Source organism: Rana temporaria, chromosome 7 (genome assembly GCF_905171775.1).
Source record: "Rana temporaria chromosome 7, aRanTem1.1, whole genome shotgun sequence".
NCBI lineage: Eukaryota > Metazoa > Chordata > Amphibia > Anura > Ranidae > Rana > Rana temporaria.
The window spans coordinates 201,201,152-201,218,944 of NC_053495.1; the positions used below are offsets into that span (position 1 = coordinate 201,201,152).

At 49.9% G+C, this 17,793-nt stretch overlaps 1 protein-coding gene across 1 annotated transcript in view; it reads left to right on the forward strand.

The window, feature by feature from the left end:
• Positions 1–17,793, forward strand: part of LOC120946085 (FRAS1-related extracellular matrix protein 1-like) — a 208,926-nt gene that overhangs the window by 76,561 nt on the left and 114,572 nt on the right. The window contains exons 19-21 of the mRNA XM_040360818.1: positions 2,965–3,161; positions 12,555–12,780; positions 16,214–16,358. Coding sequence (XP_040216752.1) covers positions 2,965–3,161; positions 12,555–12,780; positions 16,214–16,358 — 568 coding nt within the window. The remainder of the gene's footprint in view (positions 1–2,964; positions 3,162–12,554; positions 12,781–16,213; positions 16,359–17,793) is intronic.

A 17,793-nucleotide genomic window follows, 5' to 3' on the forward strand; every position in this document is an offset into this window, starting at 1 on the left:
GGAGCAAGTGCTGTATTCACAAAGCACTTGCTCCGTAAGTTGCGGCAGCATAGCGTAAATGGGGCCGGCGTAAGCCCGCGTAATTCAAATGTGGAAGGGGGGGACGTGTTTTATGCTAATGTGTGATGACCTGACGTGATTGACATGTTTTACGAACGGCGCATGCGCCGTCCGTGTACATATCCCAGAGTGCATTGCTCTCAAGTATGCCGCAACGACGTATTGGTTTCGACGTGAACGTTAATTACGTCCAGCCCTATTCGCGAACGACTTACGCAAACGACGCCAAAAAATTCAAATTTCAAAGCGGGAACGACGTCCATACTTAACATTGGCTGCGCCTCCTAATAGCAGGAACAACGTTACCCCCGAAAAAGCCTTACGCAAACGACGTAAAAAACTACCGCCGGGCGCACGTACCTTTGTGAATCGGCGTAACTAGGTAATTTGCATACTCTACGCCGAAAACAACGGAAGCGCCACCTAGCGGCCAGCGTGAAAATGCACCCTAAGATACGACGGCGTATTACTACTTCTTCCCCTTCTCTCCAGAGCTGATATTTTGCTGATGATTTATTAATTCTTATTTTTTACCGCTACTATTAATATTTTGATGATTCCTCCTTAATGAAGCATTGTTTCAATGAATTGTAAGGGTACCAACAAATTTATCCAAAAGTGTATAAGTATTAACATCAGGGATTGTTAATCCAGGGAAAATCTGATTATCTCAGGGGATCAGAATCAGAATATTTATTTATGTATTTATTATTACAGGAAGTTTTATCATGCCGACAGTTAACGCAGCACTTTGCATACTGTACTTCACATCAGTCCCTGCCCTCGAGGAGCTTACAATATAACAGACATCATTAAAGGCGGACCGCGGTCCACATTCAGACCAAGTCAGTGTCCTATCTGGACCGTTGTGGTCCTTCCATTTAGGAGATGTTCTCCCCAGAGCCATCAAAACCCCCGCTTTCATTCTCATTGTCACAGAGCCGATAGTGGAAGGCGGGTCAGCTCTGGATGGAAGGTTTGGGCTGCCCGAGTTAACAAGCAGTTGATTGGTTGTTAAAATGCAGGGCAGTCCTAGCAACCAATCCCCAGATTGCAGCTCCCGCCCTTTGTTTAAATCTGCTGTGCATCCCACTGTCGGCTCTGTCTGTGTAAGATAGGACAGAAAAAGGGGGGAGGAGATGTGAAGGGGGGCTGAGGATATTAACAATAGGGGAGATCAGAAAAGTAATGGGGGAGCTCAGGACAGTAATAAGGGGGCATAGGAAAGTAGTGAGGGGCTGAGGACAGTTAAGGGGGGGCTCAAGACAGTAATGGGGGGGACTCAGGACAGTAATGGATGGGCTCAGGACAGTAATGGGGGGGACTGTGGACAGTAATGGGGGGGAGGTACAGGACAGTAATGGGAGGCTCAGGACAGTAATGTGGGGACTATGCACAGTAATGGGGGCACAGGACAGTAATGGGGGGCTCAGGACAGCAGTGAAGGGCTGAGGACAGTTAAGGGGGGCTCAAGACAGTAATGGGGGGGACTGAGGACAGTAATGGATGGGCTCAAGACAGTAATGGGAGGATTGTGGACATTACTGGGGTTCCTGAAGACAATTATAGGGGGCTGAGGACAGTAATGGATGGGCCAAGGACAGTAATGGTAATGGGAGGACTGTGCATAGTAATGGGGGCTCAGGACAGTAGTGAGGGGCTGAGGAGAGTTAAGGGGGGGCTCAAGACAGTAATGGAGGGGGCTGAGGACAGTAATGGATGGGCTCAGGACAGTAATGGGAGGACTGTGGACAGTAATGGGGGGGGGGGGCTCTGGACACTAATGGGAGGACTGTGGACAGTATTGGGGGGGGGGGGGGATTCAGGACATTATTTGTTTCCTGAAGACAATAATAGGGGGCTGAGGACAGCAATGGGTGGGGGCTCCAGACAGTAATGGGGGGGGTTTGGGACAGTAGTTAGGGGCTGAGGACAGTAATGGGGGGCTGAGGACAGTAATGGGGAGCTCAGGTCAGTAGTAAGGGGCTGAGGAGAGTTAAGGGGGGCTCAAGACAGTAATGGAGGGGACTGAGGACAGTAATGGACTGGAGCCGCCACCCATTACTGTCCTCAGCCCCCTATTATTGTCTTCAGGAAACCAATAATGTTCTGAGCCCCCCCCCCCCCCAATACTGTCCACAGTCCTCCCATTACTGTCCTGAGCCTATCCATTACTGTCCTCAGTCCCCTCCATTACTGTCTTCAGCCCCCCCCCCCCTTAACTCTCCTCAGCCCCTTACTACTGTCCTGGGCCCCCATTACTGTCATCAGCCCCCCCATTACTGTCCTCAGCCCCCCATTACTGTTCTCAGCCCCTCACTACTGTCCTAAGCCCCCCCCCCATTACTGTCTGGAGCCCCCACCCATTACTGTCCTCAGCCCCCTATTATTGTCTTCAGGAAACCAATAATGTCCTGAGAAATGGACAGGTGGATTTGGGTCTGGGACATAGGTGTGCACAGGGGGTGTGCCAGGTGTGCCTGGGCACACCCTAATCACTTTGTACAATGCCAGTTTCCCCTACTGCCCGGCTTCCCCCTGTGTTGCTGGTTTCCCTCCTCTCACCCGGCTGCTGAGCTGGATGTTTCAGAATTTAGAGTGGGGGAAGGGGTTAATCAATAAGTCATCTTCCTTTTCTAAATGAATACACTCACTCACTGTGTTCAATCATAACTGAAGCATTGTAAACTGTGTTTACTACGCTTCAGTTTGTGAATGAACAGGAAGCCGCTCAGCACAGAGCACTTTCCATTTATTCACTGTCCAGGGATGCTGAGGCTGCAGAGAAAGTCATGTGTGTTTCAGCTTTGGGGTGCACACCCTAATGCACACCTATGGTCCAGGAAATGGAGACTGTGGCACATTTTGAATGGAGAGAGACTTGTACTTTGTATTCTTCTTAAGGTTCCTTCAGCTTACAGCAAGTCACCTCCGGGTCTATCCAGTACGTCCAGTCTCATCACCGCGGCATAGAACCCACAGGGGACTTCTTCATGATCTCGGTTAGCGATTCCCTTCACAAGTCTATGAGCGTTCCTCTCTACATCGTCATCCAACCCACTAATGATGAGCAACCTCAGCTGCATGTCAAGAACCTTACGGTAAGCTTGGCTTTTTGTGTCCTGGATTTTGGTATTTACCTGAGTCTAATCTAGTGATGGCAAACCTTGGCACCCCATATGTGTTGGAACTACATTTTCCATGATGTTCATGCACTTCGCAGTGTAGTTGAGCATCATGGGAAATGTAGTTCCAAAACATCTGGGGTGCCAAGCAGTGGCGGCTGGTGCTCAAAATTTTTAGGGGGGCGCAAACAAATGAAAAAAAAAAGACAATTGCAGCCTCACTGTGCCCATCAAAGGCAGCCACTGTGCCCATCAAAGGCAGCCACTGTGCCATGCCATCAATTGTCGCCACTGTGCCATCAATTGTCACCACTGTGCCCATCAATTGTCACCACTGTGCCATTCCAAACGCAGCCACTGTGCCATCAAATGCAGCCACTGTGCCATGCCATCAATTGTCGCCACTGTGCCCACATCAATTGTCGCCACTGTGCCCACATCAATTGTCGCCACTGTGCCCACATCAATTGTCGCCACTGTGCCCACATCAATTGTCCCCACTGTGCCCACATCAATTGTCCCCACTGTGCCCACATCAATTGTCCCCACTGTGCCCACATCAATTGTCCCCACTGTGCCCACATCAATTGTCCCCACTGTGCCCACATCAATTGTCTGCACTGTGCCCAGATCAATTGTCGCCACTGTGCCCACATAAATTGTCGCCACTGTGCCCACATCAATTGTCCCCCACGGTGCCCACATCAATTGTCCCCACTGTGCCCACATCAATTGTCCCCACATCAATTGTCCCCACTGTGCCCTGTAAAATGCTGCCAGTCAGATTGCCCCCCCGCCCGGCACTTACCTTTCTGGGGTTCGCCATCCTCCTTCCACGGTCCCTCGATGTCTTCCGCCGCCCTCGATGACGCTTCAGCCAATCAGGTTACTGATAACCAGAATCAGTGAACCTGATTGGCTGAGACGGCCGTCAGTCTTATCCAAGGGACGTAGCCCACTACGTTCCGAGGATAAGACATCCGGGAACTGAAGGGCTGTACTGGCTCTGATAGGCACTTCCGCACAGCCAATCAGCTGTCCTTATTTAGATAATCGGCGCCCAATGTCCGGTTATCTGAATAGGCTGGCCACAATGCATGAGTGTATGTTATTTGCGCGGCGCTGCAAAACAAATTTTTAAAAGCCTCAAAGGGCATGTTTTTTTTATGACTACAGGAGGGGGGGGGGGCGGCGCCCGGGTGCCCCCTATGGACGGGCCGCCACAGGTGCCAAGGTTCTCCATCACTGGTCTAATCTTTGCCAGTGTATGCTTGACTGAAGACCTGTAGACTCGCCGAGCATTTACAAAGCTTTCAGAAAGTTTCAAGCAGCTTTTTCCAAGTCTGTAACCACCACCATTTTTACACAGCAGCTGGTAGATTGGGATTTTAAACACACTTCAAGTTGTAGATCAGGCGATGAGCTTCAATGTGAAAGTGGACGTGGCCACTTTCACAGCCTGCCAAAGGTACCATCTCGCCAACCGGACCAGCTTCACCATGTATCTACGGCTCTGGTGCTCTACCTGCGGACTCGGGACAGGCATGGCGGCGTCGGTGGGTGCAACAAAGGGAAACCAGGGAACGAATATTCGCTAATCTCCCTTATGATAAATGACAATGGAAGTCACATGTATTACATCACTTCCAGGGTCAGATGTCACTTCCTTAGTTGATGGGGTGGGTGAAGAAGCTAATGCATAACAATCTGTGCCACATTAGCTTCGATGAAAGGCAAGGGAGACGATGACGGCCTAAAAGACCTGTCACAGCAAAAGGCTATCACGCTTGGGGCTATTTTCCCCCCATGTGATAGTGATAAAGATAAATGTAAAGAAAATTAAAGTGTTACTAAACCCAAGATCAGTGGCGGCCCGTGCATACAGGGTGCAGAGGCGCCACCCCGCTAACCCATGCTCCCGCCCCCCAATCTACATGCAGGGTGTCGGACACATGGATTTCAATGTTTTTTTTTTTTTTGAAGCACATGATTAGAGCCTGATGCTTTAATTGGCTCCAAAAAAGGGTGGGCTCGGGGCGCAGATTACTGTGCCCCGAGCCCATTCAGTTGTGTGACAATAGCAAATTAATATTTACTATTGGGATGGTGATATGCCACAGCTGACCAGAAATGAACCAGAATCAACTCACTTGGGCTATTTCTCAACAATTTTGGTGGCTAGTCTGAATGTGACCGCCTTCATAGCCGCTTGTTCCGTGTGTGTTTAGAGTAAGACACCTATAAGTGGGCCTCCTACAGCCTATACCCAATAGACCCACCTGTCTATGGATTTTATTGTGGAGTTACCCAACTCCCAGGACAACACAGTTATTCTTATGGTGGTTGACCGGTTCTCGAAAATGTCACATTGTATTCCACTAAAGAAGATGCCCACATTCAAATAACTGGCATCGATTTTTGGCATCGATTTTTGCTCGAGAGATCTTTTGGTTACATGGGCTACCCAAGGTTATCAACTCGGACAGAGGTAGTCAGGTTGTCTCCAGGTCCTGGCAAGCCTTTTGTGCACAGTTGGGAATTCAGTTTTCCTTCTCCTATGCGTATCACCCGCAGTCCAATGGGGACACAGAATGACCCAACCAAGCCTTGGAGCAGTTTCTACATTGCTATATTTCGGACCATCATAACAACTGGTCAGACCTCTTACCTTGGGCGGAGTTTGCTCACAATAGTGCGGTCAATACTGCTTTCTGATTGTCTCAGTTTATGGCAAATTATGGTTTCCAACTATTCATGTTGCCTGACTCATTTGTTCCTCAAAGAATTCCTGCGTTAGAGGAGCATCTCCGTGATCTTCGTTCCACTTGGGTTCAGGTCCAAGAGTCCTTGCGACGTGCCAGTGATGGGTACAGACTCCATTCTGACTGAAGGCACCTACCTGCGCCTTCCTACCAGGTTGGGGAGAGGGTCTGGTTGTCATCTTGTAACCCCAGACTCCGTGTTCCCTCACTGAAACTGGCACCACGCTTTATTGGGCCTTTCCATATTCTCCGTAGGATCAACCCAGTGGCTTACGCATTGGACCTTCCTTCTAACATGCGTATTTCAAATGTATTTCATGTCTCCTTATTAAAACCCTTGGTGTGCAGCCGCTTCACCACCTCGGTACCTCTTTGAATCCACAAAGAATTTGCGCCGTAAGTTACGGCGGCGTAGTCTATCTCTCGTCGCGTAATTCAAATCGGCGGGTAGGGGGCGTGATTCATTTAAATGAAGCGCGTCCCCGCGCCGAATGAACTGCGCATGCTCCGTTTCTAAGTTTCCCACCGTGCATTGCGCTAAATGACGTCGCAACGACATCATTTTTTTAACTTAGACGTGAATTACGTCCATCCCTATTCACGGACGACTTACGCAAAAAAAAAAATTCAAATTTAGACGCGGGAACGACGGCTATACTTAACATGGCAAGTCTATCTATACGCCGCAAAATAGCAGCTTTAACTATACGCCGGAAAAAGACGACTAGAGACGACGTAAGAGAATGCGACGGCCGCGCGTACGTTCGTGGATCGTCGGAACTAGCTAATTAGCATACCCGGTAACGGCGCGAACTCCACCCAGCGTACGCCGAAGTATTGCATCTACGATCCGAAGGCGTACGAGGCCGTACGCCTGTCGGATCAAACCCAGAAGCCGTCGTATCTTGGTTTGAGGATTCAAACTAAAGATACGACGCGGGAAATTTGAAAGTACACCGGAGTATCAGTAGATACGCCGGCGTACTCTGACTGTGGATCTGCCCCAGTGTGTTTTATATACATATAGATATATATATAGATATATAGATATAGACCGTCTGCTGCTTCTGACTATGCTGATCTCTGGCTTCCTGATTTACTGGCTTGATCGATATAGATATAGATATAGACTGGCTAGATCAATATACCGTATTTATCGGCGTATAACGCGCACCGGCGTATAACGCGCACCCTAATTTTAGGAGGGAAGTTTTAGGAAAAAAACTTTCAACAGCCCCTTTTATATTCCAAAGCCCCCTGCACATTACATACAGATCCCAGCACATTACATATAGATCACATCCCAGCACATTACATATAGATCACATCCCAGCACATTACATATAGATCACATCCCAGCACTTAGATCACATCCCAGCACATTACATATAGATCACATCCCAGCACTTAGATCACATCCCAGCACATTACATATAGCCCCCAATCCTGTGGGAAAAAAAGATTTTTTGTTGTTTTGTACTTACAGTTTTGATGTCTTGCGCGGCGTCCATCTGCGGCCTCGTCGGGTCCGGCGTCCTTCTGCGGCCTCGTCGGGTGTCCTGTTCGGCGGGTCCGGCGTCCGTCTTCGGCGGGTCGGGCGTCCGTCTTCGGCGGGTCGGGCGTCCATCTTCGGCGGGTCGGGCATCCATCTTCGGCGGGTCCGGTGTCCATCTTCGGCGGGTCCGGCGTCCTTCGGCGGCATCCTCCCGCTCGTTTCCCGCCACGACTTTGAATACTGCGCCCGCATATAGCGAGCGCAGTACACTCGTGAATCTTCGGCCAGGCTCGGGCGCCTCTCGCACTGACGTCCAGGACGTCAGTACGAGAGGCGCCGAGACTGGCCGAAGATTCACGAGTGTACTGCGCTCGCTATATGCGGGCGCAGTATTCAAACTCATGGCGGGAAAGCGGGTATCGGCGTATACTGCGCACCCACGATTTTGCCCTGATTTTCAGGGCAAAATAGTGCGCGGTATACGCCGATAAATACGGTAGATATAGATACATGGCCGATCCTAGGGTCACCTGCGCCTGGGTGCAGAAATATTTCTGGCGCCCCCACATGGGCGTCGTCATTTTACCAACTCCTCCCCTTTACAAATGTTTCTATGGCAATGACTCAACCACAGAGATGCTCCCCCACGAAGTCTTCATTACCCTGGGATCCTTACATGATCTGTTAACAATAAACAAAATGCAGGAAGAGAAGCAGAGTACTTTTTTGGGACCTGGAGGGGGGCCTCTGTGATGGACACAGAGAGGGCTTCTGCTAGAGAGTCTGTTAGATGTTCAGCGCCCCCACCTCTGCAGGCGCCTGGGTGCAATGCACCCTGTGCGCCCTGCCTAGGATCGGCCCTGTATAGATATATATATAGATTTAGATATAGATAGATAGAGATATAGATAGATAGAGATATAGATAGATAGAGATATAGATAGATAGAGAGATAGATAGATAGATAGATAGATAGATAGATAGATAGATAGATAGATAGATAGATAGATAGATCTAGATATAGATACAGATAGATATATAGATATAGATTTATATCTAGATAGATTTATATCTATTTTTAATTTTTTTTTTCCTGGGTGCTAAGGCTTTTCCCTTTAAGTGTGGGGGGTGATGAGCTTTAGCGAGGAGCCGTCCTTTTGGCAGGTCCGGAGATGGGGCTCGTATTTGATCATCTCAAGTCCCCCGTGAACGGAGCAGACCGCAAAGTGTAAACAGAACGCATGAAAATAGAACATATCTGATGCCAGAGGTCCATGGCAGAGGATAAAGGAACATTAAATCCCGGCTTCCATGTGTGCTTGTCAGCTGGTGTAAATCCCAGAATGGCTTGCAAATGAAGGAGCCCGTGCCACACACATAGAGCCTAAATTTAGTCCGCCGCGTGTTTACAGAGTAACAGAACGTTTTCGCCGCAAAAAAACTGAGAATCCGGGAAGGAGCAGAGCCCTCTCTAACGTATCCTGTTTTTCTTTCCATGAGTAACGTCGGGCCCTCGTTTTTTGAGAGAATTATTGTTTTGTTTTTTTTTCGGCGGGGGTTGGTAATCAAGGCGTATTTTCTATGAGCCGCATGTTACCGTATTACCAATCTGCCGCGCCGTGTCTCCCAGCCTGGCTGCTAGTTCTCGTTTCAGCCCAGAATCCCGTCTTTTGTTCCAGCAACACCGCGGCGTGATCCGGGGGCCGCAAGGTCGTCCAGAATCTAGGGGGTTCAACAGAAGGTCACGCCACCGTGCCGCTCAACTTTCTTAGACGGGGGAAAAAGGGACACCGATCGGCACTATAATAATAAAGGAGTGGTAAACCCTCATGGTTTTTCATCTTAAAGTGGAGTTCCACCCATAAATATAACATTACATCAGTAGTTTTAAAAAAATGTCATTAGTCCTTTACGAATTTTTTTTTTTTTTTTTTAGATGCCTTCAAAGTGTTGTTGCTAGGCAGAATAGTTATTCTTCCCTCTTCCTGCACCTAGGTGCTTAATGCTTCCTAACCTACACTGCACAGACTCCTGGGAATGTAGTGGGTGTAACTTTCCAGGAGTCTGTGCACTCCCCAGTCTCAAAGAAGAATCATGTGACTTGGACAGCACAGGTGCTGAAACCTGATCTGACACTGCTTGTGCAGCACTGAGCATGTGCGAGATCTGCAAGGCTGAAATCCAGGAAGTCATACAGTCTGGCTTCATGATGCCCACACTTAAGATGGCCCCAGTCAATTTCTATTTTATAAAGTGTCTAAATGCTGTAACAACCTAACAAAACGGACCTTAGTTTACAGACTAACTTTACTAGAATACATTAAGCTTGTGTATTACAGGGGTATTTATATTTAAAAAGTGAAATTGTGGCCGGAACTCCGCTTTAATGCATCTATGCATTAAAGCGGAGTTCCACCAAAAAAAAAATATTAAAAGTCAGCAGCTACAAATACTGCAGCTGCTGACTTTTAAAATAAGGACGCTTACCTGTGCTGGGCCCAAGCGATGTTTGGCACCCGAAGCCGATCTCTCCCTAGGCTCTCGGGTGCTGCAGCCGCCATCTTCGGTAATGGAATCCGGAAGTGAAGCCTTGCGGCTTGACTTCCTGGTTCCCTACTGCGCATGCTCGATCCCACTGGTCCTGGCTGTCTTCTGGGGACCTGCGTGTCTCCCAGAAGCCAGCGGGGGGACGGAGAAGGCCCCGGACTGTATTACACAGGTATCTTCTCCCCCCCTCCCCCCTGAAAGGTGGTGATAAATGTGACACCGAAGGGGGAAGGGGGGGATTCCAAAAAGCGGAAGTTCTATTTTTGGGTGAAAAACCTTCTGTTCTGGAGCTGCCCCCCAGAGCCCCCCTTTTACTTACCTGAACCCGATCGTTCCAGCGATGGGGACGATCACAGCAGCTCCAGCCGCTGTCTCTGATCCTCATTAGATAGATTAATAGCAGCAGGAGCCACTGGCTCTTGCTGCTGTCAATCAAATCCAGGGACACGGGAGCGGGGGGCGGGGCCGAATCCTGCTGTCTGTGTCAATGGACGTCAATGTGGGTGGGAGGAGCCAGCAGGGTGCTGTACTTCGCTTTCAGTGGACCTCAGCCCTGAAACAAGCAGTGGGATTTTTTATATGATATAGAAGATAGTCAGAGACTGGTACAAAAGATTGTCAGAGACTGCAGACATGATACAATAGATGGTTAGAGACTGCAGGCATGATACAAGAGATGGTTAGAGACTGCAGACATGATACAAGAGATGGTCAGAGACTGCAGACATGATACAGGAGATGGTTAGAGACTGCAGACATGATACAAGAGATGGTTAGAGACTGCAGACATGATACAAGAGATGGTCAGAGACTGCAGACATGATACAAGAGATGGTCAGAGACTGCAGACATGATGCAAAAGATGATCAGAGGCTGCAGACATGATACAGGAGATGGTTAGAGACTGCAGATATGATACAGGAGATGGTCAGAGACTGCAGACATGATACAAGAGATGGTTAGAGACTGCAGACATGATACAGGAGATGGTTAAAGACTGCAGACATGATACACGAGATGGTTAGAGACTGCTGACATGATACAAGAGATGGTCAGAGACTGCAGACATGATACAAGAGATGGTTAGAGACTGCAGACATGATACACGAGATGGTTAGAGACTGCAGACATGATACAGGAGATGGTCAGAGACTGCAGACATGATACACGAGATGGTTAGAGACTGCAGATATGATACAGGAGATGGTCAGAGACTGCAGACATGATACAAGAGATGGTTAGAGACTGCAGATATGGTACAGGAGATGGTCAGAGACTGCAGACATGATACACGAGATGGTTAGAGACTGCAGACATGATACAAGATATGGTCAGAGACTGCAGACATGATACAAGAGATGGTCAGAGACTGCAGACATGATACACGAGATGGTTAGAGACTGCTGACATGATACAAGAGATGGTCAGAGACTGCAGACATGATACAAGAGTTGGTTAGAGACTGCAGACATGATACTCGAGATGGTTAGAGACTGCAGACATGATACAGGAGATGGTCAGAGACTGCAGACATGATACACGAGATGGTTAGAGACTGCAGATATGATACAGGAGATGGTCAGAGACTGCAGACATGATACAGGAGATGGTCAGAGACTGCAGACATGATACAGGAGATGGTCAGAGACTGCAGACATGATACACGAGATGGTTAGAGACTGCAGATATGATACAGGAGATGGTCAGAGACTGCAGACATGATACAAGAGATGGTTAGAGACTGCAGACATGATACAGGAGATGGTCAGAGACTGCAGACATGATACACGAGATGGTTAGAGACTGCTGACATGATACAAGAGATGGTCAGAGACTGCAGACATGATACAAGAGATGGTTAGAGACTGCAGACATGATACAGGAGATGGTCAGAGACTGCAGACATGATACACGAGATGGTTAGAGACTGCAGATATGATACAGGAGATGGTCAGAGACTGCAGACATGATACAAGAGATGGTTAGAGACTGCAGACATGATACAAAAGAACAGGACGAGGAGGAGGCGCGGCTTATGAACAAGGGACGCCCGCTGTCTGGCTCTGCATACAGGGATAAGGTATGGAGAGCGGCACAATTAGGTGTGCAATGGGTACAGCGAGGTAGGCAATAAGCACAGTGAGGTAGGCAATGGGCACAGTGAGGAAGGCAATGGGCACAGTGAGGTAGGCAATGGGCACAGTGAGGTAGGCAATGGGCACAGTGAGGTAGGCAATGGGCACAGTGAGGTGGGCAATGGGCGCAGTGAGGTGAGTCGGAAGGGGGTCGTCTTACAAGGTGAGTATACCCCAAAACCAACCTTTTAGCTGGAAAATTAGGGGGTTGTCTTACACGCCCAGTCGCCTTACATGCAGGCAAATACGGTATTTATAATTTATTTCTTGAAAGTAGGTGTGTAAATTGGGGCAAGCTGGAGGGGCCCCAGTGCATTACTTTGCCCAGGGGCCCATGATGCTATCAAGACGGCCCTGCCTGAGTTGGGTTCTCAGGTTGGACCTTCTCATGGAATTTATATTATGTTTTCGCCTTTGTATTCCATCCCAGATAATTGAAGGGGGAAGCTGCGAGATCGGGCCGGCCACATTGAACGCAGAAGACCTGGACGCCCCACCGGACACGCTGCGATTCTCGGTTATAATCCCCCCCGCGCACGGCTCCTTATTAAACGGCGCAGATGCTAAGGATATCAGTCCGGACAGATATGGGAGTTTCGGAGAACGGGGGAAGGGCTCCGCCATTGACAACTTCACCTTGGATGAACTGAAGCAAGGTTTGTATCAAGATTTTACGGCTTCCATGACTCCCTGTACATATGGACCCCCCCCCCTCCCCCGCCTCAGTTCTATGGACCCCCCATGTCTCTACGGCGTCTTAATCTGTATACGACGCTGTAAGGCCCCAGATCTGCACAAGCTTACTATATCCTGTTGGGCTTTTGGGGGGGGGGGGGGGGCTGTGTTTTGATTTTGCTTCTTTCTTTTTCCTCTTTTTTTTTATTTTTTTTTTTGCTTTGCACCAGATGAGACTTTTGGCCGCTGCGGGGATCTGTTTTGTGTTTTTGAATGCCTTGTAATTCCGACTTGTCCAAGATCCAGCAGAAGAGAGCGCTGGGCTGGTCTGTGGATGCCCTCTGGTGGAGATTCAGAAGACTGCAATCTGACCGGCTCCAAACAAATCTGGAGATTAACTCCTTCCATGACCCAAGGGGGGGGGGGGGGGGGGATGCATGTTTTTCCTTTTTTTTTTGCTATTACCTAGAAGGTGCTCGGCCTTTAGAACTGTTAACAAAAGAATGAATTTTAGGATGAAGTAGTGTATAGGCGTTGATTTTTGGCAGGTTATCTGACCAATGACAGCGATCAAAGGAACGCCATTGGACCCTCCCTACGCGCCTGCACCTAAGCAGGTTTATAAGGGTTGTTGCAAAGTAGAAATCAAAAGAATACATTTATAGAAACATTTATAGAACACAGAGGGCCAGATTCACAGTGACAGTACGCCGGAGTATCTGCTGATACTCCGGCGTACTTTCAAATTTGCTGCGTCGTATCTTTATTTGTAATGCACAAACAAAGATACGACGGCTTTTGGCTAAGATCCGACAGGCGTACGGCTTCGTACGCCTTCGGATCCTAGGTGTAATTTTCCGGCAGCCGCTGGGTGGAGTTTGCGTCGTTTTCCAGCGTCGGGTATGCAAATTAGCTGTATTCGGCGATCCACGAAGATACGCGCGTTCGTCGCAATCTCTTACGTCGTCGCTAGTCGGTTTTTCCCGTCGTAAAGTTGCGGCTTCTTTTTCATGGCTTAAATTTAGACAGCCATGTTAAAGTATGGCCGTCGTTCCCGCGTCGAATTTAAAAAATTTTATTTTTTTTCGTAAGACGTCCGGGAATACGAAAGTACGTTACGCACGTCGCCGTTCAAAAAACACGTCGGGGCGCCGTAATTTCGCGCAAAGCACGTCCTGAAATTTTTACACGGAGCATGCACAGAACGTTCCGCGCGGGAGCGCGCCTAATATAAATGGTCCCCGCCCCATTTGAATTAGGCGGGCTTGCGCCGGACGGGTTTACGTTACACCGCCGCAAGTTTACAGGCAAGTGCTTTGTGAATCGAGCACTTGCGCTGAAAACTTGCGGCGGTGTAACGTAAATGGGATACGTTACGCCGCCGGATTCCTACATGAATCTGGCCCAGAATTTTTATCGCTTAAGGACCGCCGCAGATTTACATCGACAAAATGGCACGCACAGGCAGATGGGCGTACAGGTACGTCCCCTTTAATTTACCGTCATGTGGTCGCACGCACCGCCGGCCGTGCGCTTGCGACTTTGTTGCAAACTCCGTGACCGTACCCGCAGGACCCGCGGACCGCAGTGTAAACACAACATCTCCCCGTTCTTTCTAGTGACAGGTCTGATGGTACCCCCTTACATCAAATGTCTCATCAGAGTACCCCTTACATCAAATGTCTCATCCGAGTACCCCTTTACATCAAATGTCTCATCAGAGTACCCCTTACATCAAATGTCTCATCCGAGTACCCCTTTACATCAAATGTCTCATCAGAGTACCTCTTTACATCAGATGTCTCATCAGAGTACCCCTTACATCAGATGTCTCATCCGAGTACCCCTTTACATCAAATGTCTCATCAGAGTACCTCTTTACATCAGATGTCTCATCAGAGTACCCCTTACATCAGATGTCTCATCCAAGTACCCCTTTACATCAGATGTCTCATCCAAGTACCCCTTTACATCAGATGTCTCATCAGAGTACCCTCTTACATCAAATGTCTCATCCAAGTACCCCTTTACATCAAATGTCTCATCAGAGTACCTCCTTACATCAAATGTCTCATCCGAGTACCCCCTTACATCAGATGTCTCATCAAAGTACCCCTTTACATCAGATGTCTCATCCGAGTGCCCCCTTACATCAGCTGGGGGGGTTTGTGTGGGTGTCGGGGTGTATGGGTGTCGGGGTGCGTGGCTGTTTGGATGTCGGGGTGTGTGGGTGTCGGAGTGTGGGGGTGTATGTGTGTCAGGGTGTTGGGGGGTGTCAAGGTGTGTGGGTGTCGGAGTGTGTGGGTGTTGGGGTGTGTGGGTGTCTGGTTGTGTGGGTGTTGGTTTCTGGGTGTCGGGGTGTGTCGGTGTTGGGGTGTCGGGGTGTCTGGTTGTGTGGGTGTTTGGTTGTGTGGGTGTCGGGGTGTGTGGGTATCAGGGGGGTGTGGGTGTCTGGTTGTTTGGGTGTCAGGGGAGTGTGGGGGTGTCTGGATGTGTGGGTGTAGGGGGGTGTGGGTGTCGGGTGTGTGGGTGTCATGGTGTGTGGGTGTCGGGGTGTGGGGGTGTCAGGGTGTCGGGGTGTGTGGGTGTCTGGTTGTGGGGGTGTCGGGGGTGTCGGAGTGTGGGTGTGTGTGCGTGTCTGGTTGTGTGGGTGTCGGGGGGTGTGGGTGTCAGGGTGTGGGGGTGTCGGATGTGTGGGTGTGTGGGGGGTCTGGGTATTGGGATGTGGGGGTGTCTGGGTGTCGGGGGGGTGTGAGGGTGTGTGCGTGTCTGGTTGTGTGGGTGTCGGGGGGTGTGGGTGTGGTGGGGGTGTATGGGTGTTGGGTGTGGGGGTGTCTGGGTGTCGGGGGGTGTGGGGGTGTGTGCATGTCTGGTTGTGTGGGTGTGTGGGTGTCGGGGGTGTGGGTGTCTGGGTGTGTGGGTGTGTGGGTGTGTCGGGGGTGTGGGTGTGTCGGGGGTGTGTGGGTGTGTCGGGGGTGTGTGGGTGTGTCTGGGTATTGGGTGTGGGGGTGTCGGGGGGTGTGGGGGTGTGTGCGTGTCTGGTTGTGTGGTTGTCGGGGGGGTGTGGGTGTCGGGTGTGTCGGGGGGGTGTGGGTGTGTCTGGGTATTGGGATGTGGGGGTGTCTGGGTGTTTGGGTGTGGGGGTGTCGGGGGGTGTGGGGGTGTGTGCGTGTCTGGTTGTGTGGTTGTCGGGGGGGTGTGGGTGTCGGGTGTGTCGGGGGTGTGTGGGTGTGTCTGGGTATTGGGATGTGGGGGTGTCTGGATGTGGGGGTGTCTGGGTGTGGGGGTGTCTGGGTGTTGGGGTGTCTGGGTGTTGGGGTGTGGGGGTGTCTGGGTGTTGGGGTGTTGGGGTGTCGTGGTGTCAGTGTGTGGACATGAATAGAGCGGGTGAATTAATGGTTTGTGTTCCTGTAGGAATGGTCTTCGTATACACACACGATGACACAGACACTGCACAGGACGGCTTCACCGTACAGCTGACAGACGGCAGACACTCCGTACAACACACACTGTATGTGCACATCCTGCCAATCAACGATGAGAAGCCCGGCCTGATCAGGTGACGTATACGGCACAATGGAAGACCATGTGTCCCCAACCAGTCCCCCTATAGGGGGCGTCTTCTCATGTTGGCCATACATTTGTAACGATCCGATCAAACGTCAGACCTGTGAATTAGTGAAAGGACGCAGCATTATTCCCATCGGTCTGGATGGAAAAATTTTGGATTGTAGGAAAGTTGATAATCCTATAGCAGGGGGTCTCCAAACTTTCTTAACAAAGAGCCGGTCTACTGTCCTTCAGACCAGGGGCTGGACTATGACCAGCGGAAGTAGAGAAGGCCTCTATATTGGTGGTCTGTTGGAGGAATAGTGTCCCATCTGTGGTGTCCGTTGGAGGAATAGTGTCCCATCATTGGTATCAGTGGGAGGAATAGTGTCCCATCATTGGTATCGGTGGGAGGAATAGTGTCCCATCATTGGTGTCAAAGGAAGGAATAGTGTCCCATCATTGGTGTCAGTGGGAGGAATAGTGTTCCATCATTGGTGTCAGTGGAAGGAATAGTGTCCCATCACTGGTGTCAGTGGGAGGACTAGTGTCCCATCACTGGTGTCAGTGGGAGGAATAGTGTCCCATCACTGGTGTCAGTGGGAGGAATAGTGCCCCATCACTGGTGTCAGTGGGAGGAATAGTGCCCCATCACTGGTGTCTGTGGGAGGAATAGTGTCCCATCATTGGTGTCAGTGGGAGGAATAGTGCCCCATCATTGGTGTCAGTGGGAGGAATAGCGTCCCATCATTGGTATCAGTGGGAGGAATAGTGTCCCATCATTGGTGTCAGTGGGAGGAATAGTGTCCCATCATTGGTATCAGTGGGAGGAATAGTGTCCCATCATTGGTGTCAGTGGGAGGAATAGTGTCCCATCACTGGTGTCAGTGGGAGGAATAGTGTCCCATCATTGGTGTCAGTGGGAGGAATAGTGTCCCATCATTGGTGTCAGTGGGAGGAATAGTGTCCCATCATTGGTATCAGTGGGAGGAATAGTGTCCCATCATTGGTGTCAGTGGGAGGAATAGTGTCCCATCACTGGTGTCAGTGGGAGGAATAGTGTCCCATCATTGGTGTCAGTGGGAGGAATAGTGTCCCATCACTGGTGTCAGTGGGAGGAATAGTGTCCCATCATTGGTGTCCGTGGGAGGAATAGTGTCCCATCACTGGTGTCAGTGGGAGGAATAGTGTCCCATCACTGGTGTCAGTGGGAGGAATAGTGTCCCATCACTGGTGTCAGTGGGAGGAATAGTGTCCCATCACTGGTGTCAGTGGGAGGAATAGTTTCCCATCACTGGTGTCAGTGGGAGGAATAGTGTCCCAAGGGCCAGATAAAGGCAAGCAAAGGGTTGCATTCAGCACGTGGGCTGCAGTTTGGACACCCCTGACCTATACTATATTGTTAAGTGTATGGTACATTGAACATTCCTTTCTATCTTCTGATC